General features: G+C 32.3%; 3 protein-coding genes across 4 annotated transcripts; 1 reads left to right on the forward strand and 2 right to left on the reverse strand.

Annotated features, from left to right (window-relative positions):
- Nucleotides 1–436: 436 nt before the first annotated feature.
- Nucleotides 437–4,529, reverse strand: LOC130811452 (AUGMIN subunit 1-like). Its single transcript, XM_057677781.1, has 7 exons — nucleotides 4,390–4,529; nucleotides 3,860–4,127; nucleotides 2,958–3,090; nucleotides 2,730–2,864; nucleotides 2,461–2,584; nucleotides 833–970; nucleotides 437–725 (listed from the first exon to the last, which is right to left on the reverse strand). Exons 2-7 carry the CDS (start codon nucleotides 4,122–4,124, stop codon nucleotides 618–620), a joined length of 903 nt encoding a protein of 300 aa, XP_057533764.1. The 5' UTR covers nucleotides 4,125–4,127; nucleotides 4,390–4,529; the 3' UTR covers nucleotides 437–617.
- Nucleotides 4,530–11,470: 6,941 nt separating this feature from the next.
- LOC130811483 (uncharacterized) lies at nucleotides 11,471–15,403 on the forward strand. 2 transcript variants are annotated; one of them, XR_009041172.1, is made up of 8 exons: nucleotides 11,471–11,617; nucleotides 13,215–13,297; nucleotides 14,096–14,143; nucleotides 14,257–14,370; nucleotides 14,454–14,497; nucleotides 14,731–14,812; nucleotides 14,927–14,984; nucleotides 15,062–15,403. XR_009041172.1 is itself a non-coding variant. In XM_057677806.1 (7 exons), exons 2-7 carry the CDS (start codon nucleotides 13,238–13,240, stop codon nucleotides 15,110–15,112), a joined length of 375 nt encoding a protein of 124 aa, XP_057533789.1. In that variant the 5' UTR covers nucleotides 11,472–11,617; nucleotides 13,215–13,237; the 3' UTR covers nucleotides 15,113–15,403. The 2 variants fall into 2 exon arrangements, 1 of the variants encoding a protein (XP_057533789.1); XM_057677806.1 differs by lacking the exon at nucleotides 14,731–14,812 and having other exon boundaries at nucleotides 11,472–11,617.
- A 620-nt stretch (nucleotides 15,404–16,023) lies between these two features.
- LOC130811474 (anthranilate N-benzoyltransferase protein 2-like) lies at nucleotides 16,024–21,535 on the reverse strand. The gene is made up of 2 exons (XM_057677794.1): nucleotides 20,799–21,535; nucleotides 16,024–16,925 (listed from the first exon to the last, which is right to left on the reverse strand). Exons 1-2 carry the CDS (start codon nucleotides 21,460–21,462, stop codon nucleotides 16,267–16,269), a joined length of 1,323 nt encoding a protein of 440 aa, XP_057533777.1. The 5' UTR covers nucleotides 21,463–21,535; the 3' UTR covers nucleotides 16,024–16,266.
- Nucleotides 21,536–26,817: the final 5,282 nt, after the last annotated feature.

Genomic DNA, 26,817 nt, shown 5'->3' on the forward strand with positions numbered 1-26,817 from the left:
TGCTGAAGTTTTTTTAGCGTATGTGCTTGATTGAATAAATGTGTCGCGTGATGTTGCTGCTCTTTTATCTATTGAAGACTCTAAAGGAACATCGTCACTCATCACATTGATAAGTCCTATAAGCCAAAAGAAGAGGATCATTTCATAAAGGATTCAAGCGTGTACACACTAGTAAAAACGAAGAATGTTGAGTAGTTTTGATGCTTAGAATTTGAAAGATGTCGCAAATGGATTTTATCAGGGCATCCAAAAAGTTTTCACAACCCATAAGTTTCCTGTAATCTAATTCTTTTTTTAACGAGCTAAAACCAGTAAAACTACAAGGTTACAAAAAATTCAATCCTAAATTGATTTTAACCCAACACTATGAGATTCAAATGCGCGAACTTTCCAATACGAGGGTTGCACTACATGCTTGGTAAATCCTAAACACAAATTCATTTTTTAACAAATACCTAAATTTAGGCGCTCAAGAATAGTAAAAACCTTCATAAACTTAACAAGTTGTATTACACCAAATTTTGACTTAGGTTCACATACAATACCATCAACAAGGTAGATGTTGACATTCTTCTAAAAAAAACCCAACTAAAACATGGCATAAGCTAGAGGCGAACTTAATCTGTTGCAGAAAGCGCAGACTGCAAGACCTCCTCAAGATATTTCTCCGCAGCAGCAAACTGTCTTCGCTTGTCTTCAATGGCGAGAGAAGCCAATGCTTTATCCTGGTATAATATAGCATAAATTTAGGGAAAAAAAAAAGCATAAAAGATAATAAATGTAACTCAAAATTTTAGAAACATGATATAGCAGCAAGAGAAAACAGAATTACAGGAGGCAAGTCTTGGTAGCTTTTCAAGGTATCAATGATGGGTAAAGTTTTCTTCTCCAACTCTTTCTTGTGTTCGACCATTTCTACCAGTACCCCATGGCTGATTTCAGGGCTGTAACCTACACGATTCAGTAGTGCCTGCACACACAAGAGTGGCGAAAAGACGAAAACACCTTATCACTAACCAAACAGTGAAAAAGACTACAAACTTTGATAGTAAATCTTAGTTATTTCCTCCTATTAAAAGATTCAAAATTTTGGAACAACTAAAATAAAACTTGCCGTTAATTATCTCTAACTCTTGTTAACTCGAGGGGGCACATCAACGAGTAAATCATACTCCTATAACAATATAGCAAAACCTCAAATATGTATACCATTTTAAGTTTCATCACTAAGCCCTCACAAAATTAAAACCAAGCAACTTGACAAATCATATGCAGAGGCATAGGAAAGGCGAGAAATCACCAGCAGCAGGTTAAATATGAATTCTAAAAGTCATATTTTCAGCTATAATCTTAAATATTATTCCAAAAATCTTAAAATCACGATGAAATCATTTCTTTTATTGTGTCAATTCATCAATGAGAGCAAAATATGTCGTAACACTTGCTAGATGCTACCTCCATAACCCTTCAACTGTTCGCAAAATTGCTTTATCTCTGATATAATGTCAAAGCTGATCCATCATCAAATGTCTTTATATTCTAGATGCTCTGAAAAGTTCATGAATAATTGTCCTTCCTTTTCCTCCAAGTGGTCTTTTCTTTTTCCTTTTCCTAATATTTACTCCAATTTGATTTGTTTATCCAAAAATTTAATCGTGTATTACATGATCATCCTCATCAATTTCATAGTAACGTGCTCATATGATGTAAGCCTCCCATTAACTAATTGAGTACTAACATGGTAAAAAAGAAAAATGGATATCCCAAGATTTCAATAAGAGACAAACAGCAGATTCTATTACTGTTTCACAAAGCCATGTTGATTTATACCTGTAGCATGAGTTTCTTACATGTTTCACAAAAAAAATTAAGCAAAAAAAAAAAACATTTTAAATAAGGCGCACCGCATCCCGCACACATAAGAGTTCACTAAACACTCTAAAATAAAATCATCCATATCTTTGATTGGGTATAAAGTGATACTAAAAGCAATCCAGTTTCATGTTCAAGAACAAACACTAAGACAAGAAAAAACCCTCCCTCCCCGCAAAAAAGTATATGCTTGCTATATTCCTAGGCCCTAGCAATCTCCATTATTACGATAAGGTCCAGGATTTATAGTTCTTTGGTTTCAGATTATAATGAACTAAAGTAAAATGACTCATTAAATCATGTGCGCTTTTTTATTATTTTTTGAGATAATGCACTTCTTATTTATGTGAAGCTGCACATGAAGTTTGCTACCAGGGTCAATCAGAAACAAGTATAATCCTTTTGTTAGTTTTATGATCAACAAGGGTAAGCATCTGTACATCCGATCCTCCCACGTCCCAAACCCCACACTAGGTGGTAGCTAGTTATGGCACCGAGGTAATGGAATGTTGTTAATGTATCCCTAGGCCCTAGCAAATAAAAGTTATCACTAGGTCTAGTACCAACAAGCAAGAGATACAAAACTACCTTGTAGTTAGAATATCTCTGATTATATTCTCGTTCTTTTGAAACCAGGAGAGGCAAATTCGTCTTCCAGTTTTCAATTTGAGCCTCACAAGGAGCTACTTCATCTTCCAATTGAGCAAGTATTCTAAGACAATTAAACCAAATCAGTTACGAAGATCTCCTCAAAGAAGACATCACAGTGCTAACTACATAGTTTTTGCAAAAATATCACATAAAACTAATCCAGCACAATCTCTTGACATTTTTGAAAGATGTCACCAGCAGCGTACCTTTTCAAGTAAGTGAGCCTTGCTATAGCCTTCCGTGTATAATCAAGGAGCACCTTAGACTCCTTTTGTACCTTTGCCCTTTTCTCCTCAACTCCAGACTTTCTCAGAGAAAGATCTCCCCTTGCCACAAGGAAACTACAATACACATATTCTAATGAGGCCTCTCAAAGTAGTAACAACAATAAATTGAAGACATAAAGAAAGTCATTAATCTCATGAAACACTCACCTGCTCAACTCAGTGTCCCTTATGTTCAACAAGTTAGCAACATTTGCCAAAACTTGTGCTGAACCCACTATGCTTGATGGCAAACTCTCTTGGGCCAAGCCCACATTCTCCAATAGCTCTCTAATCCTTGCAGCTAGTAATCAAACTTCTCATAAAATCAACATAACGAAAGCAACAAACCAAGGAATTTCTTTCATATACTTCTTCTATTCCAGCCTCTACCTCATCAATCCACATATCAAACAAAGACCAATACTTAAAAAATCTAGACTGTTTAAACATCACTTATAAAGCTCATTCCCCCAATTTATTATGACTTGAGTTATTAATGATGAACTAACCTAAGAAGGAAGAATGTATGAGAGTAAGCAGTACAGAAAGTGAACATAATTTAACTAATTAGACAATTAACCAATTAGACATCCATGTCCCTTATTTTGACGAGTAAAAAAATTTATATTATTTTGGTTTATAGATTATAATAGATTATATTAAGTTGACTCATAAAATCATGACCACTTCTTATTCATGTACGTTGCAAATGATGTTTGCTAAAAAAAAGTCAAACGACATACTCTATGTTAGTTTGTTATCGCTAACAAAGGTAAGGTCGGTACTTCCAAATCCCCTGAAACCCGTCTAGGAAGCCAATTAATGACATTGGGGTTATAAAAATAACACTTTGAGATCCATGCACATGATACAATATACAAGTGTTTCAATGAGAAGAAACTACTCAACATAAACTAGAATCATTACTAAATACAAGTGATAGAGTGAGAGAAAACCATCCAACATAATCAAGAATCAATTAGCATTCCACCATTGCAAACTAAACATACACCCTACACAACAATACTCATAAAACTACTATATTACAAACAATAGGGAAAAGGATAGACCTTGGGAGCGATACTCGGCCGCCTTTTGACGGAAATCATTGGCAACAATGCCAACAGCTTGGGTCTTAGCTTGAGAAACAGTAGCAATATTATGCAAATGCGCAATACTACGTGGAGTGTACTCGAATTCGGGCACATCTTTACCAACAGCATCAAACTGAGAAATCAGCCATGCTTTCACCTCCTGAATCCGGGCAGCATCAAACCCACTGCCCTTTATTTCATTGCTGCCCGATGGATCAGACCCAGAAACCAAATCACTCATTTTCTTCAACAATTCAGAAAAATAAAGCTCTTTTAGTAGAAATTTAAACTGCCCATAACCACACCATGAAGTAGATATTGTTTCTTTTCAATTTAAATTGTTTTGGGATTACATTTTAAAAATATTTTATAAAATTCCCATTTCAATCTGATTCTATGAAATGCAAGTAGCGTAGACATCGGAATTTAATGATTATGAACTTATGTTGGACTTTAGGGTTAAATAATTAATAACGAATTGAAAATTAAATGATAGGGGAATTTACCTGATTCAAATTAAGAAATGGGTCGGCTTTTTTGACGATCCAGTGGGTGAATTTGCCTAAAATGCTGATATTGAAGTTTATTTGGGATGACTTTGGAAATGTTGGTTACTTCAAGAGTAAAAACAAATTCTTAGTTGAGACGGTCTCTAAAAGAGACGTCCAACAATAGGCCAGCCCATATTGATTTTTAAATTTAAAATAAATAAAAAATAATAAAAAATAATAAATTAAAACTGAATAAAAAAATAAAAGTGCATGTCAGAACTCATACCAAAATTGCTTCTTTCAGTTTCCATGTTTTACATTCCTTGTGGCAGTTTCCATAATTCTTCATTTCAAATCATCTCTTCCGCAGAACCTCCAACGTTCTTCTTCGTTTTCAACTCATTATTCCGCATAAATCCTCCATTAAGGTGGTTCTTCGTTGTTGTCTCATTCAATTGATTCGTTGGTATATCATCTTCTAAAAGGTTTACTTAAAGGTTAGATTTTTTTTGATTTTGCATCAGTTTTGTTCTATTAATTTTTTTTTTTTTGCATTTTGCTTGTTATATGATATTCAGTTTACATTATTTGAAATTTAGTTTCTTTCAAAAGCCGTTGAGTTTCGTTCCATTGTCGTAAGTTTAGAGTTATATATGCTTATTGTTGGAGTTATATTTGTTGATGTTTGACATTCCCTTTGGCGTTATATTTGTTGATTTTTTTGGTTTTTTTGACATGTAGTTTGACAAGATGATGGACCTATCAAGGAGGTACAAGATAGATCCTTTACATATTGTTTTGATGAAAGATGGCCATCAGACTTGGAACTGGCCGCCAAAGGATTAAACGTGGGTAACATATTTTATATTTGGGGTCATAACACATTATATTTAGGATTATAATATATTGTATTTTGGTTTATAATATATTGTATTTGGTTTTTTTGTATAATTCATATATAGTCATAAATATAAAATTAAAATCGTAACATAATAAATTTGGGGTCATAATATAATTGATTGGGGATTGTAACATAATATATTCGGTAATATGACATCATATATTTGAGTTAAAACATGATTTATATGGTATCTGTATATGTAACACACCAGAATTTCCGACCCCTTAACGAAACCAAAATCGTAAAGGACGGGAGGAAATTCGGGTGTTACATAAAAGAAAAGGAAAAGAATTTGAATAAGTGTTAAATATTAACTTTAAAAAGGTGAGTGGGAGTTTCGACAGTATCTGCCTTAAAACTGTGCGCCTTTATTGAAAAACAAAAGTTATTTAGAAGCTAATAAAGTAAAGGCACCAACGCCCTAGCAAAACTATGTCACGGTGGAACGATTCGTTGCTGGATTCTCAAATCAACATGCCAAGCATGGATCGTGGTTCCAGTGTCGACGTTTGCGTTTTAAAAGACTTAACTCTTTAAAACCATACAGAGTTATAAACTACGCAATGGAAATACAAATATATGAGGGAGGACACAAGGCCTCATAACAAAACATATACAACCAAAGTTTACAAAAGATAACAAGAGCTACAAAATCGAAAGATAGCGGTATGAAACAGGTTATGATTCGCCCTCATCACTCTCTCCAAATGCAATGCAATGCAAAAGAAGCTCTAGTAGCCGCTACGCCTGTCTATGATCCACCTGCTGCTCGACATTAGACCAAAGGCCAATGTGTCATAACAGGACAATCATAGAAAGTCATCAACAATCAAACATAAACACAAACACATACACGTCAGTAACTAGCATCAAATATAATAAGGCCAGCTACTAGATAACATTATGTTATAAAACAACATAAGATGATTTCATAAGACGCAAGCACAGATAGTAACCGTTTATCGGCCACTTATACTTCTTAATTTCATTACGTGCTTTCCAACCCGAACCACGTGTTCTTGGGTAGAATGCAGGTCTTCACGCTCCTCTTTTCAAACATAAACTCTTGCAAAACACGTATAGTATCAACTTGACCAAGGAATTAACAAAATACCTAACACATGACCTTATAGAGCTTGTCTATCTTAAGGTAAGTGTGATCATAGTCTGTAATATCCTTGAGGTAACTTAACTTAGGCACACTTCTCACTAGCATAAACTATTCTATCAATAAGCAGATGTTCTATCAATGAGTAAACGTTCTATCAATGTGTAAGTTTTCTATCAAAGAATGAACCTTCTATCATTAAATAACTTTCAATCAATGAATAAACTTCCTATCACTGAATAAATTTATATCAATGGATCTTTGCTCTACATCCTGGCATAGTGACACGGCCAAGGACGTTATCGGCCACCCGGCGCCCATGGCAAAGTATGAGCTCATGCCCCCTCCAGCTGACCCTCTCGGGTCCTACCTTCGGGAAAAACTAACACACTGGGGTACTAAACCAGTGAAGAGGCCACCATATTGGGGTTTGCAAGGCCCGCATGGTAACACCTTGGTCAAGGGGCAGTATCGGCCACCCGGCGCCCAATGACCCAAGCATGCTCATACCCCCCTTACGGTGGTCCTGTCGAACCTCACCTAGGGAACTACTAAATCAACCAGACATAATCCAGTTGAGTCACGCCAGCTAATCATAATCTAATACTTTATCAGATGGGAATAACTTCCACTTTCAACTATAAATGAGCGCCCTGAGATAGCAGAACGCTAAAACCCACTGAGCCACTCAACAAAATATGAAATTCACCTATAAAGGAGTCATTCTAACTCCGATTAAGGCATAATCTAATTCTTAAATAAATAAGGGGGTGGTTCCCGCCTTCTATTAACACTCTCATTCTCTAAACTATTCTAAGCGCAAGGATTTCATAGTCGATAGCTCTTCATATAAAGTGTACTCACTAGTACCTCATAGTTTCGATACAACGCATATTATCACAATAAACAATAATGTCTTAAGCAAATTGCATATAAGGGTTAGTTACTACGTTACGTACCTGTAAGCGTCACCGCACGATCAAAAGTCACAAAATCACCCCAACCAAGGCTCTACTTTCCTCTTACAAAATGGGCACTTATATAAGTTATGAGTAGAGCTAATAAGTTCCCTTAACTACTTTGACATACCAAACTAAATACCAAACTAACCGCTATCACCCATTCAACATGAGTTTTCGATGACTCTAGAACGCACACAACTCATTCAATACAAGTCAAAATCATTAACTCAACACAACATAAGTCTTTCCATCAATTTAAAGTAGAAGTATGTGTGAATCGTTTCTTTACATTAACTAATTTTGAGTATACCGGCTCGCGTTACCCAAAAATAACTAATCAACACTAAATCTTACAATTTTAATATAACATTAATATAACGATAAGGCAAATCTTAGAGTTGTCGTATCGGGATATCATTTGTTACATTCTCCAAAGCTATTAAGAAATATAGTCAAAACAACACGACAAATTACTTTAGCAACCATCGACGATAAGTTGACATTATGCTCTTGGCTTACTAATATCATGTATCTATAACTTCAATAACAACCTAATAAGGGTATTTGTAATTCACAACAATCAAACCACAACAATTAGTAACTATTATTCCCAATTTAATCAATAAAAATCACTTTCATAGTCAACTAACATCATCACCGTTACTAATTATTCACAACAATAACCAATCGACCAAATCTTAAAACAACTTTTAAAGTTATTTGATCAATCATCACTAAAATATATTCCCTCCTATTCACCTTAAGAGTCCCATTTGACTTTTCACGAATTTTAAGGAGAGTCAAAAGTGGGACCCTAAGGGTACGAAAGAGAGTGATATTATGAGTTTTTAATATAAGGAAGGAAAATTAGTATGAGTAATGGAGGGTATAATTGGAAATAAGATAAAGCAACTAAGGGTATAAAAGTCAAAAATCCATACCAAAAATAAAAATGGGACAATTAAGGTGATTTGACCATAAAAGGAAATGAGACACATAAGCTGAATAGGAGGGAGTAGTATAAAACACACATCATTAGTAATTTCATCTCTAAATCCAAGCCCTAATCGTTTCATGTTCAAAGATAACATATTTAATTACTACCCATACTAAGATTCAAAGAAACTAATACAAAATCAACACACAACCCATAATTTCAAATCACACTTCAAACCCTAAGTCATAAACATGTTTAATTCATCAATCAAATTCTTACCCACAAAAAGATTCAATGAACTTAACACAAAATCAACATCAAACTCAATACACTTAATAAAACTCCAAATAAAAACTAGAAAATTAATTAGAGAAAAGAGAAGAGATGGCTCATAAAGGTGAAATTAGAAGATGGACAAGGAGGTAGGTGATTTCTATGGTGGTGGTGACTCACTGTGCGAAATGGGGAGAAGGAGTCACACGGACTGTCCCCTGTTGGCGGTACAGTAGCCGAGCTGCTCGTGGTGGGGAGAGACACGCAGCCTACCTGCTGCTCGCTGCCGTGAAGGAGGAGAGAAGCAGCCTTCCTGCTGGCAGCTGCCGTGAGTGAGGCTGGTGGTGCTGTTGGGAGGCTTCAGACGTGAGGCTTTGAGGGAGTATGATGTCACAGAGAGAAGAGGAAGAGGGAGAAGGAAGAAAGAGGGAGTGACGACTTGTTTTGGGGCATCAAGGGTTTCATGCCCTTTTATCATGGTTATTATTAGTATTATTATTATGTTTATTTATTTATTTATTTATTTATTTATTTATTTATTTAATCTAGATTCATTTTCTTGCGAGGCTCAACTAAGAGACTCACCTTTGTGTACTCACACGTATAATAAAATAATAATTTTTATTCGAACCTCTTTATTTTAGAGGTCGCAATCGTATTTTTTAATATAATTATATGTTAATATTTAAATTCGTATATAAAAGGGATTTATTAAAACTACTTCTAAATTGATTTTATATAATTATAAAAACCCTAAAAGTCATTAAAATATTAATTAATGACGTTAGAAAATCTCGGGGTGTTACAGTATACCCTTCATTTTTTGTTTAATCATACAGGATTTGGAGATGGCTGAAGTTGTGTTCAAAAGAGACCTTGAAGTAATTACGCACTCGTACTGTCAACGAGTGGCTGGATACAACTTGCGTCTTGGGAGGCATGACAAGGAAGTTGTCTCTGGAGACGAAATTTTGAGCCAGACTCAACAAATATGAGAGAACAATGACTGGTTAGCATCGATTGACGAATTTTGTAGGTTGTTGATTAATAAGAATCATCATTTTGTAAGCATCCCGCCAACAAACGTGCAACCTGTTGCACCGTCCGCATCCGCCAACATTTGAATCCCCCGCCATCTACTCCGATCAACATCACAATGCTTCCAACTATTGAGACACCAATTTTTACATCTTTAAAGGAGTTGTGTAATCTTGGCTTGGGTAAGGTGGTCCCCAACTTTCTACCGGCGTCTGAATTCGTCACAACCAATATGCAATATTTGAGGGGGGATGAAGGAGTTGGAGCTGAAAGTGTTGGACTACTCCATGTTGAAAGAGACGATGGATGGACTGTAAGATACCGTTTGAATTTCAAACTTTTATTTATAAATCAATTTCGTAACATTGTCATGTAATCATATTAATTACTCATACAGGGAGATTTTGTGTACGTACCAAAAACTAATTTTTGTGGATCGGAGGGATGCACAGAGCATGTTTAACCAAACTGAAATTGCAACTACTGTTCTTGATTGCTGGGCTATGTATTTGAGTGCACTTAAGAAAAATCAAGTAGCTGCAAACCCCTCCAAGCGGGTCCGTGTTCATTTGTTTGGCACATCCCATTGTGTAAGTCAATTAATTTTTTTGTTATTGATAACTATAAAATTAGATGTCGGCAATATCCAAAATAATAATTTTTTTGTTTATTTGGTTTTAGTTCTGGCTCTCAGACTTCATACACCATTGCAATCCAAAAACTACACAGGATGATAAGAATAGAGAAAAGATCCACTACGTTTGAATATACTTCGAGGGATTAGTAGTTGAAAGAGAAATCATGAGTAAATATAAGTGTTTAGACAGATGAGTAGATTCGTTCGTTATTATTGTACTATGTCGTCGTCTATCCCCTTGTTTTATGATTCTAATTGTTATAAGTTCATTGATTACTGACGTGTATCTATTTGTTGTTTGTTCATGACGTTCTATGATGTTCATGCTATGATACATTTGGCTATGGTCATTATGTTGAGCAGCAGGAGGATCGTAGTTTGACATAACAGGTATAGGAGCTTCTTTTGCATTATATACGGGGGAAATGAGTGAGAATCTTGAAGAGTACAATAATCTTATTGCCTACGTATAGTTTCTTTTTAATTAAGTTGGTTATGTATTGAGTTTGAGGCACATGTCCTCCTTGGTATAAGTTATTTCCGCTGCGTTGTTTTTTTGTGGCTTGTATGTTTAAATGATTTATCATTCTCGTATCTTTCTTCAAACCTAAGCGTTTATATTGGAATCACAATCCATGCTTAGCATGTCGACCGAAGATTACGCGATCATCATTTCGCCGTGGTATTTTGTTACAAGGCCGATGATGCCTCTTTTCTATTATGTTTTATTGATCTTCGTTTTTTTATAGTGCTTCAAATTTTAGGGCAGATGCTGTCGAAATTTCCGCATAATCTTGTTTGGAGTTTTCTAATCCCTTTAATTATATCAATTAAACTTTAACCATTTTATTTCTTTATTCATTTTATATTTTATTTTATTTTTGGTTCCGTATAGAGGGTCGGAAATTCAAGGGTGTTACAAACAGTGTAGTATTTAAATAGAGAGAGATAGAAAGAAAGAAAACAAAGAGATTTGAAAGAATAAAAAAATTTTGTTTGAGGGATTGGGGGGAGGAGTTTGAAGGGAAGACGTAAATAAATTTTGTTAAGAGTATAATCTCTCATAAAGTGGAAAATTTTTTAAAATAACACTTATTTTTCTTCATTTGTCATTTACTTCTAAACAAACAAAGTGCACTCTCTCTTTGTAACGCTCATAATCGTTCCCTTCCCCTTCCCCTTCCCCTTCCCCTCTTTTCTCCCTTCAATGCATGATATAGAATGACTCAAATACCCCCACAAGGCAAAAGTAAAATGTACTCGAATGTATTTATACATTTATACTTCTGCTTCGTCCCAAATTCCTTCCTGCAGTTGGAATTTGGTTCTCCTCTGAGCGGCTCCTCAGTCCTCCTTCCCTCAACCAAGCCTCACAGATAGAACTGCGGTAATTTTCCTTCTTCCATATATTCTTTTATTACATTGAATTTTTTTTGAGGTTTCAACTAATTAGTACTTATTTATCCACGAATTACTGATATTCTTGTGTTGATTTGTTATTGATTTCTTACTTGATCTTCTTCTTTTTCTTCATATGGGTTCTAGTTTAGATGATCTGGTGAGTCACGGAATAGTAACTTTTACAATTAGTTCTTGAATTATTTTGCCGATTTTGCGACCTTTTTAATGTTACCTTAGTTATTCTTTTTGGACATTTAATGGCGTGAACGTTGAATTAGGTGCTGATAGAGGGGTTATACTATCCATTTTTGCGACTCTCTGAATGCTCTCAAGTTGATTAATTTTGATTCATATAGTCGACCCATGTTGGGATTGACATTGTTGGAAATTGGAATGGTTGTGGTTGTAGTGAACATATGTACAATTAGAGAAAAGAAAAGGAAAGAAGAGGGTATTGAGGCATTGCATTTAAAGTAAAAGTAGATTACAAATGGAGACTGTGGTTAGGGTTTGCTGGTTTTCATGATAATATATATTATTGGGTTGAGGCATTGGGGGGGGGGGGGGGGGGGGGTGGTGTTATGTTTTTGGATTGTTTAACATTATAACTTGTATAAGATTGTAAACATTGTTGTGTGCTTTCCTTTTAAATCTGTAGTATTAATATTTTTTGGGGCATTAATCGATTTCTATTACATTTTAGAGGTCATTTTCTCATTTCAGAGGCCATTTTCTCTATTTGTTATTTGTTGATGTTGGATGGCAACTATTTGTTAGTCCCTCTTGCTCTTTGCCCTTTGATTAACTTTCTGAGAATTCAAGTTGTGTTTTTGCTGTAGTAATTATGAGATCATTTGAACGATGGCATTTCTGTATTCTTTATTGTACCAATATAGTTTGAGGGGGTGTTTGGTTTGAACTTTTTAATACCAAGTAAGGGATTTAATTACCATTACTTCACATTTTTTGTTTGGTATAATATTAGGTTAACCTAATCCCTTTCGTGATGGTAATAGATACTTGTTTTATTACCACTCATTTATGTCAAATAACAAATTCTGCTACTACTCTTGTTGGTGTTTCTTTGATCAAGTAAATGTTTCCCTTATATACTGTTATACCAAACAACATATAACTACAACTCTTACCCTTACCCTTACTCCTCTTTGTTATTTCCCTTTCCATTACATTTTATGTTTCTATATCAAACACCTCTAAAAGTTCAAACCTTCATTATCAAGTATGTCTTCTTAGGCAACTAGTATTGGAAATTGAATGAACCTTTGTTACTCGGACACTTAGACTCACTTCATATATCGTGTGTTCATTTCTCCTCCGCGCGTGTGTGTTCATGTCCAACACAACACCTTTGTTTAAGCAACATAGTTAAGTGACATTCATAAGTGCCAAGTCATGTTGTGTGTTTTTTGAACCACAGATTTTTGTATTAGCATTTTTTTTGTTGTTTTTGGTGAACTATTTACTTTCTTTCATTTTGATACCCGAGTTTTTTGTATCCATTCATATGAAAGCCTTTTTGTTATGTCACTAGCTATCTTGAATAATGATGTCTCTCTTTGAAGGCAAAACGTTCTTGCATTCTTCGATGGACCCTTCATCAGCTGGATTTCCTGTACCCCATAAGCAGCTCACTTTTGATGTTAAGGTTCCCCCTTCTCTCTCTGTGTCATTCAGCCACTCATACACACCTTGATTTTCTATTTGCTCGGTATTATTGACTTGAATATACTGCAGTATGCTTAGTTAGGTTCTTTGGGTTCACTAAAGAGTCTAGTGACATGGAATGAAGTTGCATGCTTTCAGAATCACAGAGAAAATTTTTAATTGATCTTTATTAAACATGGCAGAAACTGAGTATATATTTGTTGTAAAGCCTTAGCATCATAGTCCTACTTGTGTGCTCAAGGAGAAGTTTTGTTCTACATTGTGCTACATTTTAATCCTTGATTATGATCCCTAGTTTTAAAATAATGCGCCTAGGTCCTCTTAAGGCGGGCTATCGGCTGGCCGCCTTGATTGGGCTTGGTGATTCAATTATTTAAGGCGAGTGCCACATAGCGCCTTGAAATGCCTTTTGGTCTTGGCCTCAAAAGAAACTCATTTGTTGTGGGCACCCACCGTGTATGTTTTCTTGTCTCGTTTTTATTTCTCTTGTCTTCATCTTCTTCTTAGTTTCTCTCCTTTTGTATTCTATTTACACTTAAATTTCAGCAATCTAACTAGGAAACTGAACCGTTACATTTTACGTGGTTCTTAACGTGCGTGCAACTTTATTGAGTCTAGTAGGGATTAGAAATATTCATATGTAAGTTGCTTAGTGGTATGTTTAAGTAGCTGGGTGCCTGGATAGTTGTTAATATACAAATAGAAATTATCTTTTGAGATTTAATTTGAATATGTTTTGACGTGATTCTGATTTGTGTGTTCATACTTCGGTTCGCAGGGAATTAAAACAAATTTGGTCATTTGTCGTTATGAAGATCATTTTCTTGTAAGTGTTAGACTCGTCTTACTCCTAAACCACGTGATGTCCTGTGCCCGACAACATTACAATATTATTTGCTATCTACCATGTAGTGGTAATCTAAATGAGTACCATGACAGGTTATCGTGACTCAACTTGGAAGCTTGGGAACGTTATTGCAAGCCAGGAAGGAGGAAGGCGTATCAGTTCAGCCAACATTTCACGTGTCCGTCTTATTTGGAAAACGAGATGAGGTATGCCGGTCTATAAACTTCTTGTTCAAACAATTAAAGCTATAAGGGGAAGCAAGTAAATTATGAGAATTTTGTCTATGCAGCCAATGCTGTCTGCGTGTGCTCGGCAGCTGATCGAAAATATAAGGTATACTTATTTCTCTTTTGCTCTTGCTCTTACTGGTATTAGGCCGTGACGATTTGTCACCCGTGGGATCGGACCCACAAACCCACGGGTCAAGAGCGTTGACTTGTACATACACTTGATGAGGTTCATTGTTTTCCAAAACCATATGGTAATAGGAGGATTAGCTCACCAACATATATACAAGTCAACAACTCATTATTTTATCGATGTGAGATCTTGTTTTACATGTGAAGTATTTCCAACAAGTGGCGTAGAGTGGATCAAAGAGTTGAGAGATGAATGACATAAATAATAGCTACATGGTCTTGGATTCATGTAATATTTTCCCGTAGTTTTTATATCTTATTTTCGTTCTTATTTTTTTTTGACTTTTTTAGAAAATTGTTTTGCACTAAGCACCGTTTATAAATTTCCAACATTTTTTTCCAGTGCTGCTGGTTCGTCTAGATGTCTGGTGCTTTCTCTTGGTCTGAAAGACCATTCTACGGTATGGTTTTTAAACATTCCTTGACTCCTCTTATCAACTCAACCGAATACATCACACCCTTCTTGCTGTACTGGCAGGATACAATCAAGGCCATAGTTTCCGAAGTGATAGAAAATCGACTCTGGTGATCGTGTAGCTATATCTTGAATCGATGTGCATCAGTAACAGAGAAGATAATCGTGTAATGCTTCATCCTGTCGTGTTAAGCCTTTTACTGTCTTGCAAGTTGTTAGGATACCGGGAACAGAAGCTTCCGCCACTGTCATCTTGCAGCTTTTGTCCACAAGTACTCTCCGATTTCTTTTCACCTCTCGAGATTTTCCATTTTTCTGGTTAACCCTTTTTTTAACTTCTAATCTGTCCGATTCAACTATATGTTCCGTCTTATTTTTGCTCATTACCATATAAATTTACTATCCCGACTCTCTGCGTAAATATCGAGTTGATTATGCTATGAGAGTGAAAATTTAATTTCATTTCTTAAAAATATGCACTAAACTGGGCTTATTTGATTGAACTTGCAAGAGCTATTCTCAAAAGACTCGCTGATTTATTTAGGTTTTTTTGGAGGACAATTGAAGTGTGGATGGGCTGGGTCAATTGTTTCTCATGGGCTCCAAAATTTTAATTTCCTATTATTACATTTCGGTATGTTTAGTTTTTCGATTTTCTAAAGACTAACATCGTATCTAAATCAAAACCCAATTTTTAAAACATTTTAATTTGAATTTCAATTTTTCACCGAATAACTTACATCCCTAGTGGTGAATTTGTTTATTCTTTATGATTTGCGGTATTTTGAAATTTTCGGTTAATAAAGCTTGAAAACATAAATTTGGGTGGAGAATCATGATCTTGTTTATTGATGAAAGAGAATTCACTTTTTATACAGGCGGTGAATAACAAACCTTTTGTCACCAAAGTGAAATGACTAATGAGTAGCCTTCAACTAAGGTTCTGTTTGGAAATTGGCATGCAAAACTCAAAACTACGATTTATACTTTTTGCACTGCTGATACAAATTTTGAGAAAATTCTCATTTTGTTTTATTGAAAGATTGAAGATTAAAAATCAATGCAAATAACACGTACACATGACTAGAAGCCTCTTGAGCTCGATTACAAAAATAAGCCACAATGAATGGTAATTGGTAACACTCCCACTTCAACAAAAGCCTAAACAAAACAAACCCCAATTCATAATTCTTTATGATAATGTCAAATTCTTAATTCAAATAATACGAAAGGAAGTATAAACCATGCAGGTTTAGTTGGAAAAATCATTAGAAGTTATACAAATACTTCTTAAAAAGTTCCATATGTGATGGAAACAGTTTAATAGCAACCAAAACACTACCATCCTCATCAGCATTTTGCATAATTTTGGTTTGTCCTTCACATTTAATCCCAATTGCACCGACAAAATTAGGTTTTCCCCATCCAAAATCAGCTTCATGAGTCGGAAGCCTTACCCAAGAATTAATCCTCAAATTCGGACACACAGTAGTCGCCGGACCTCGAAGAAGACCTTTAAGATCTGGATACGATTCAACATAATCAATCGCCGATTTCATGTACTCTGTATCGTTCATCCTTTTAAGTGTTTCGTAAATCTTGATCGCAGAATATGACAATGAATTGTTGGAGACATTTCCTGCTTTGTCTAAGCAAGCGGCGAGAAAATATACGTTTCCACAGTAACCGTCTGGTAGTGTTTTCAATCGTGATCTGCCATCGACGGTGATGAGAAGCTTCACATCTTCATCGTCGGCTAATCCACGAGCTTTGGTTGCGCACCGCCATATGTGTGCAGCTTGAACCACGAATGTACTTAGCTTGTAATTTGTTGATTTTTCGACTGATTTCATTGCTTCTTCTTTTAATGCATTTACTTGGGATTTTGTCAGTTTGAAGGTGCCCTCAATTGGTGTTCCCATTGGACCTGATTAATTAAATTATATTTACATAAATTATCATTCATAAACAATAATTTTACACTAATAATATACTCTCTCTTATTCACCAATAAAGTCCTATATTGATTTTGCACGGATATTAAGAAATGCATTGGGGACCACTATAAATATAAGGAACAGATGTAATTAGATAAAGTAAACCAAAAGTAAGGATTATTTACTTTAGTAAAGCTAAAACGGAAAAAACTTATTACTAAAATAGAAAACGAGACATTAATGGTGAACTGACCGAATATAGAAATGGGATGTTAGTACTAAATTGGAGGGAGTATATATTAATTACCTCCGCTTTGAAATACTTGTAACTAATTGTAAAATATTGCATGGAAAAAATATTAATATCAATCGTAAGTATGTAAAATATATAGCCCTTTGAGAATGTATATATTAAACTATTACTTTGGAAATTCCAACAATTTATGCTCGAGGGTAAATGAAAATTTTATTGACAAAATTTCAATTGTAAGCACATTGAAAATTTAGATTCGGTGTAAATCTATGTTTATAGTGCCAAAAATTTATATATGGTGCTTTAGTTTAGGATTATAATGAACTAAGGTAAAATATCTTGTTAAATCAAGTGTATTTTATAATTATATGATGTTGCTTATGACGTTTGTTGCCACTTACTATCGATTAATCAGAAAACCTATTTAGATTTGTGCTTTTATTTTGAAGTATTTGGGTGATTGGGCATTTGTAATAATGGGCTTCCCAAAGTCAGACCTTAAAATAAATGTATGAATTTATATTTGTTTTAATAATTAAGTTATATTCCCTCCTATTCAGCTTATGTGTCCCATTTTCTTTTATGGTCAAGTCACCTTAATTGTCCCATTTTTATTTTTGGTATGGATTTCTGACTTTTATACCCTTAGTAGTTTTATCCTATTTTCAATTATACCCTCCATTATCTATACTAATTTTTCTTCGTTACATTAAAAACCTATAATACCACTCTCTTTCCTACCCCTAGGGTCCCACTTTTGACTCTCCTTAAAACCCGTGAAAAATCAAATAGAACTCTTAAGGTGAATAGGAGGAAGTATTACTTTTGATTTAGATTAATGGCTCGCTTTTAGTTCTCAAATTTCGAAAAAATATATAAAAACCAGGCCTATTGAGATGTTAATACTCCTCCTCTCCCTTACGGACGATTACACATTCTTTTTAATCAGTCCTTTTTACTTTGCTATAATTTTCTTATATAAAAATGTCCTGATATAGTGTTTGAGAACAAGTATTTTATTTCAAATTATAGATTTTAATTAAGAAATCATAAATGAAGAATTTAAAAATGACAAAATTTAGGTAGTTATTTTTAAATTCTCAACTTTAACTATTTTAAAAACAATGATGGAATTTAATCCAAATTCAAATTTAAAAATTTTAATTTGCCAAATAATAAATTTGAGCCAATTTCAAATTTTCAAATGAAATCATCGCTTAAGGACGAATAGAGTAATAGTAATTTTTTTTATCACACATTCTTTTTAGTTCAAATTTCTTTTAATATCATCTATATAATTTAAATAATCATATTAATTTTTTATCTTTGTATAAAATATAACTAAAGGCGATTTATTGGGGACGGATGGAGTAATAGTAACCAAATAAATTTGTAGATAGGCTAATAAATGTGAAATCTTAATAATAGCCTCAATTACCGACATACTTTATATAGTAAGATTATGTTGAAATAGGTAGGATGAATTATTACTTGAAGTAGTCTTATACGGGGACTCTAGCTAATTTACTGTGATGTAAGAGACTGTTTTTTAAAGAGATGATCTAAAAATAAAAAAATTAAATTTTTATTTTTTTTAATTTATATTAATTAGACTATTTAATTTATATATTTAATACGTCTTTTGAAGAGACCGTCTCACATAAAAATTTATTTTTCTTGTAAATTATTTGATGTAGTTACTACTTAGACGCGGGCGTAGTTATGGAGGTCCACAACTTTAAATCGAACATAAAACGGAAATCTCTAGAGTGTAGACCATAACACTTTAAATCATTACTTTCAAAACATGATGCAAGATTCTTTTGGGTAAATAATTCTTAATAGTTGGCTGACAAAATTAACCAATATGACCGAATTTAATTTAGTGAATTTCAAGTTTATAAATTTTAATTATAAGAATTTAATATTTTTATTATTTTATTTTTGTATTTTTCATAATTTATTAACAAGAAAAATAAATAGCTAAGATTTCACATTATAATAATTATTTGTAAGATAAAAGTGACTGTTGTGGACTGTAAAATGATGTTTCTTTTATTTTGAAAGTAATTTTTTCCTTAGTTTTAACCCATATTTTCATATGTTAAAAGTCCTTCTAAATACCTATTCTCACTTTGGTCAGGCCAAACCCCCTCCAGGCTCCAAAGACAAAACATGAGCCTTGTACCCAAAAACAAGAACTACATAACTATTAAAAAGATACAGATTGAAAATCATTTATATTGTGCTTAAAAGGATTTTCTTTTCACTCTTTTGTTAAGGATAATTTTTTTTTTCTTATCCAACCTTACTTTCAATCAAATTAAGGAGGAGCTGCTCTTGTAAGAAATTGTCTTAATTTATTATGACAACCTCAAAATAAGAAATTCATATACTAATAATTTGTATTATTAGACTATTTAACCCAAATATAAAATGGGTCTTACGGTGAGATCATGCTAGAATTTGTGAAAAGGAAAACTGAAAATAGTACTTCCTCCGTTCCGAAATACTTGCTTAATAATGAATATCGACATTATTCATTGTTCAAGCTTATCGTATATATTGCAGCTAATATGTAAGAAAAAACATAGTCAAATAAAATCTTGTTTAAATCATCTAAACTTACATAATAATATAATATCAAAACTAACTATATGGGTGTTACATTCGGGTGATCGAGTCGGTTTCGGACAGATGTCATTCGGTTCAGTTGTATTTCAGATCGGTCATTTTTCGGATGCGTATTACGGCGGGTCACACTCGGGTCAGGTAGGTTACTCACGGTTCAGTTGAAGTTGAGCTATGACTCTATGAGGTTAGCATCTGTTCGGTATCAATTGAAGTTCGTGTCGAGTAGTCAATCGGTCTCGAACTGTCATTGGTTAATAATTAGTCGGTTTTACCGGGTATAGATCGAATTCGGGTATTATTTTCCAGTAGAATTCGACTACGAATTTATAATTAATATAGATCGAGTCAATATCAGATTAAGTTGTTCGCATTTGTTAATTGCTGATAACATTCCCCTTAGTTAAAGGGATATAGTTAAAATACAAATCAGTTAATAATTATTACTTTGTTACTTTTACTTGTTTGACTATAAATTAAAATTAAAGTTTTATCATTTTTCATCTAAATTGATTAAAAATAGTTAAATAAACATTGACCATTGATTATTAACTCTAAATATATAAAACCATGTATAAAATTTAATTAATTAAAATTTCTATTACTTTATTAGATTAACTAATAAGATGATTGAATATTAGTCGATCATACCTCTATGTTAAAAATTGGTTCAAGTTTATGGCATTTCGATTAAAAATTTGTTCGGGTTAAGTCGATTTTAGCCGGATCAAGTTCGATTTTGAGCATGATTCAGGTCGGTTAACGGTTATATGTCGATTATAAAAATCGGTCGCAGTTCGGGTTCGATTTTACAATTCTTGGTCGTAAATCGGTTCGGACACAACTTTGATTCGATAAACCTAAAAAAGAACCATATTTTCGGATTGGTTAACTTTCGATTTTGGTTCGGATCATATTTGAACAGCTTTAGCTAACTATAATAGGCAAAAAAATTGGCAAAGAAACCATAACTACAAACCTGAAAAAGAAGTTGGAGGCAAAGGGGGCTCATACTCCAAATGATGAAAAGTAACTTTAGGAGGATCACGTGGTGCAAGATAAGAAAGCCTATCATGAACCGGAACAACATCAAGCTCAAGTCCTCTAACAAGCCTTCCCCATGATTTTATAAAATGTAAATGAGAAACCCCATCCGCAACATGGTGATGTTGTGCAAACCCAAGACATACACTCCCACACTTAAACCTAGTAAGTTGAACTAACAACAAAGGGAACGATGACAACCCTTTCGAATAGTCGCAACTCGGGAACATCAGCTTTCCAAGTTGCGACTCAGGGTTCGAGTAATCCTTGCCGAATTCCGCAAGTGTTTGCGAGGCTTCGGCCACGACAAACATTGCCCCTTCAGCGTTACAATCGATTTCATAACGACCGTTTTCGTCGTTAAATGTTAGTCTTCCGGCCATTGGATAAAAATAGACTAAAGCTTCACTAAGAGCTTCTTTCATTGTTTTTGTGTCAAAAAAATTGGTTTTTGTGTTTGGATGATGGTAGACGAAAAGAACTTGAGTATGAGAGTAAGGAGTGCGAATAATCATGTCTAGTTTTGATAGCCAAAGCCTCCCTTTGGGAGTCTCCTTTGATGGGGTTACCATCATGGATTCCTTCACTTCAATACTCATTGTTGTCTTTTGTTTTGAGACAAATTTTTATTTTCTTGTGATGAATGGAGTATATTTGTATTTCTAAGTTTGAGTTCTATATATATATATATATATATACATATTTTTTTATATATATATATATATAAAGTTGGAGCTAAGGTTTGGACACTCAATACACATATTATTAAATAAAAGGGACTCTTGGTGAGACTATCTCTATTGAACAAAGTAATATATATTTAAATATTAAAATGATTATTTTTAATTTTTAAGTGATTAATTAGAGAAATTGACTAATTAAAGTGATCACTTACAAGAAAAACTAATATCAATATTGTTAATTACTAAGGGTTTATTTGACAAATAACTACTTATCGGAATTGTTAATTGGTTTCACAAAATGAAAGTATAGACTAATTTGCTAACTACTATTATTGTAAATACTTTTTGACTTTTAGTATTTATTTTAAAAATGATAAAATATTAAAAATCAATACATAAATTACTCATAATAGCTTTAAGCCATTAAAAGTCATCTTTTCAATTGATTCAAAAATTATTTATAAATTTTTTTTAATTATTTAACCAATTAAAAAGTTAAAATCTCAAAACTAACTAAAATGTGATTTGTTAAACATACCTTAAACTACACCTTCTATTATAAATTAGGAACATATACTTAGTTTTAAGCAGGATTTACTGAGAATAATGGTATAATATGATATGGTTAGTTTTGAAAGTAAAAAATATTCTATAGATGAAAATTTTTAAAAGTGGTGATGAAAACTTTTTTATCAAACCGATGGAAACATTTTTTTATAAAAGCAAATATTACTTCCTCCGTTCTGATATTGTTGCTATATTTACATGGGCACGAAAATTAAGAAAAGTGATTGACCTACACTGTAGCTGATTGTTTACTTTATAGAGTATAGTATTTTATTATTGTTAATTGAAAAAGAAAAAGAAAAAATAGGTTGTTAGGTTACTTTATAGAGTATAGTATAATATTTTATTATAGAGTATAGAGTAGGATAAAAATCGGAGTAGGTAAAACTTTAAATGATTGTTTTATTACTAAAAATGGAAATGTAACAAGTAATATGAAATGCCAAAAATAAAAAATATAACGGGTATTATGAAACGGAAGAAAGTACAAAATTAAATAAACAAGTACAAAGAAATTAAATAGAAGTACATAAAGATTTAGTTCCTTAGGCTAAATTACGAAAAGTAGTAAGTACTACATAAGGATTTAGTTAGTTAGGTTATTTATAGTAAAGGTGGGCCCTTTGAAGCGTGTAGTTATATATCTGGCTTGTACTTGAAGATGGAAATTGTGATTGAGAAACAAATCTATTCAATACATTAGCGACTAGGAAACGTGGACCTTGTAATAGTTGTATATACTTTACATTTATTAAAATTCCAAATTTACAAATTTAAAATTCCAACTTCACATTTATTAAAATTATAAATACTTCCTCCGTTTCATATTAATTGTAATATTAGGTCAAATGGTACTATTCATTCACTACTCTTCATTTGTGAATTGTTTTTAATTTATAAGTTAAAACATAGTCAAGTGAGATCTTGTTTGATTCGTCTCATTACAAAGATTACTAATATCAAATTTTTATAATTTTTTATCATACATAATTAGAAATATTAAGAATTAAATTAGTGCATTGAACTGCGTGAAAAAACAAACATTGCAAGTAAATTAAAACGGAGGAAATATTACTTTTCATTGGATGGTGTAAAGAGAGTATCGATGATTTATTTAATTAATAATATTTAAAAAATTGTGGCCCATCGTCAACTACTAATAGTAAAAAAGGAATAAAATATAATGTTTGTAGGTTTTGAATCTCTAATCAACAATATCATATTCATTGAAAAATATATCACCATCTGAGTTACGCTTGACTGATGATCTAATATGAGTTCGTTTTACACTAAAAAAAAGCGAAAAAACAATAAAATAAGCTATGTGTTTAGGTCTTAAGGTTAGAACAATTATCTAAATTAATGTTTTGACTACTCCATTTGTTCCATAATGAAGTTTTCATAAAGAATGTTCACGGGTATTATTAAGAAGTACAAAATCTTTCAAATAGTGGAGATATTATTTTATTGAATAATAAATTTAATGGAGGAAAAGTGGATTCAAAAAATATTAAAAAAAAAGTTAGTGGGAAAAATATAGAGACAACAGGTCCAAAACTAATAAAAAAAAAATTTTAAATTAGTAGGAAACATGTATGGAACATAAGATTATTATAATGTTAAAATGAAGTTATTGGAAGATATGTGGGAGTCATCAGCATTATTAAAATATTAAAATGAGGATGAGCAAAGTTATTTTTGTCCAAAATTTGTGATATAAATGGAAAGATTCTTTATGGGAACAACAAATGAAACACTTCGAAATAGAAGTGGGAACTTAACAGAGGGAGTATCAGATACTTATGTAAAACATAATACAACTCGTTTTGTATGAAATCGTCTCACTTTGATATGAGTGATATAATTAACTAATTTTTGATCATTTTAAAAATATAGGTAATCACTTTTAACACACTAAATAAACATAATTCAAAACCGAGTCATTTAAGAATCGGTGAACATAATATTGCGACGTAGACAGTATCATGAACCCTTCACTAAAGGTCTTGTCTTTCAATGCAACAAGATTTCTGTCCCGTTAGTGATAATTAGTATTAGGTCAATTACTTGTCTAAAACTAATTAATGAGTCTTAATAATAAAATATTGCTTTCGTTTGAAATATTTAAAATTGATTGTCCATGACATATTAAGAATATATCATTACCATTTACAAATGTAATGAAACGGAAAAATTAAATTTATGAAAAAAAAAAATTAATGCGACATAATCTAAAATTTTTTATTTCATCATTAGAATATCCACATCCTTAAGGTTAAGTTGGGGTTAATTTTTTTGTTAGATTTAGTAATTTTTTAGACGATCTATATAGAAGTAATTTCTTTTTTATATGACTATACTTCTATTTTCTATTTTAACTTATTTGTTATATTTTAATATTAAATATCTTAAACATAAATAATAAAATACTATAAAAAGTTGACAATTAAAATATAGTACTCAAATAAAAAACAAATGAAGTACTTCCTCCGTTTCGTTTTAGTTGCTACATTTACGTGGGCACGAGAATTAAGAAAAGTGATTGACCTACACTGTAGTTGATTGTTTACTTTATAGAGTATAGTATTTTATTATTGTTAATTGAAAAAGAAAAAGGAAAAATAGGTTGTTAGGTTACTTTATAGAGTATAGTATAGTATTTTATTATAGAGTATAGAGTATAAAGTAAGGTAAAAATAGGGGTAAGTAGAACTTTAAATGATTGTTTTATTACTAAAAACGAAAATATAGCAAGTAATATGAAATTGCAAAAATATAAAATATCATAGAAAACAATGATAGTTAAAGCAAGATCTAAATCAAATTGATAGAGATGACTTTGATCACATTATAGCTCAATCCTTAGCTTGCATTCATGAGGGAGATCATGGAGAGGTTAGGGGATTGGATTGGCTTGACTTAGAAGCATCGACAGAAGGCAAATAGTGGCGGCCTGACACATCATCCCCCAACAAGGCACCATACTGCTAGAATGAGCACTTGTGGTCAGTATTGTTTAAATGGAGCACTTATTATATTTATTTTGTTCCTTTGAATTTACACTATAATGTTTAAAAAAGTCTCACATATTTGAGTTACATTGTGCAAACTCAAAGATATAGTGAGTAGTAAGGAATTGAAAATCATAAAGTATTTTCTCTGTTTCATTATACTTGTTATATTTCACTTTTTTATGCAAATCACTAAGTTATTCTAATCGATTATATTTTGAGTTATGCAAACCTGATAGAGACATGTTTGGTAGGAGGAACACGAAAATCAATGATAGGAATAAAAGAAAAAAAAATGTGCGGTGTTGGTTGAATCAAAGAAATAGATGGCTACATTTTGGACAGTAGAGATGTACACGTATCATGTGTAGCTCCCTTGGTTCTGCACTGACCACGCGGAACACGGTACACCGCACACTGTACCGGGCACAACTATAGATAAATTTGAAATAATCATAAATGACTATTTGAAAGTGATAAGTTTTACAATTAATTTGTAACCCAGTCGTTAAACATCGTCATTTTCTTTATTTTATCGCCACCTCTTAAATAAAATTACGAATTTACTTCTAAATTTTAAAAAATTACAACTTTGTCACCCTCTTAAAATTTTTTATTTATACTAATAATAATAATAATAATAATAATAATATTTAAAAAAATAAATTAAATATAATAATTAAAAGAAAAATAAAAATTTAATAAAAATAATAATAGCAATCACAATAATAATAATAATAATAATAATAATAATAACAATAATAATAATAATAACTGTGTGACTGAACCGCGGTCTAGCCGCGGTTTTCCTGCGACTGAACCGCGGTTGGCTCGCGGTTTTTCCTGCGACTGAGTTTTTTATTTTTTACTTTTTTAAATTATTATTAATTTTATTTATATTATTATTGTTATTATTAATATTATTAGTTTTATTTGCAACTGGGTTTTTTTTTGGTTTTTTTTAAATTATTATTAATTTTATTTATATTATTATTTTTATTATTATTATTTTTTTTTGCTATTATTATTATCATTATTATTATTATTAAATTTTTATTTTTTTTTAAATTATTATATTTAGTTTATTTTTTAAAATATTATTATTATTATTATTATTATTATTATTAACTTTTTTATAAATTTACTCCCTCCGTTCTTTTTTGATCTTACACTTTGGGTTTTTCACACATATTAAAGAACATAGAATCTTTGGGTTGTAATGGATAGTGTGAAGTAATGATTGTATTGGAAGTATGAGATTATAGTGGGTATTATTTTAATTAAATAGTAGTGTGAAGTAATGATTGTATTGAAAATATGAGAGAGAAAATAATTATAAATAAAAGAAAAAGGGTAAATTAAAAGAAACATGAGGGTTTTAAGGGGTAAAAGTGGGATAAAAACTTTCCAAAAATAGAAAGTATTCTTAAGTAGAAGAACTTATAAAACTAAGGTGGATGATCAAAAAAAAACGGAGGGAGTAGTTGTTAATTAATTTTTTATTTTTTAGTAATAAATTTTTATTTAATTTAGTTGATAATAGTGTTATTAAGTCCAGTGGCAAATTCGTAATTTTTAAATTCTAGGGGTAAATTCGTAACTTCATTAGGGGTTGACGATAAAATAAAAAAAGGTGGCGATATTTAATAACTACCTTTATAGAACCCGCACGGTGGTAGGTACAGGAAAATTC

Source organism: Amaranthus tricolor, chromosome 1, assembly GCF_026212465.1.
Source record: "Amaranthus tricolor cultivar Red isolate AtriRed21 chromosome 1, ASM2621246v1, whole genome shotgun sequence".
Taxonomy (NCBI): domain Eukaryota; kingdom Viridiplantae; phylum Streptophyta; class Magnoliopsida; order Caryophyllales; family Amaranthaceae; genus Amaranthus; species Amaranthus tricolor.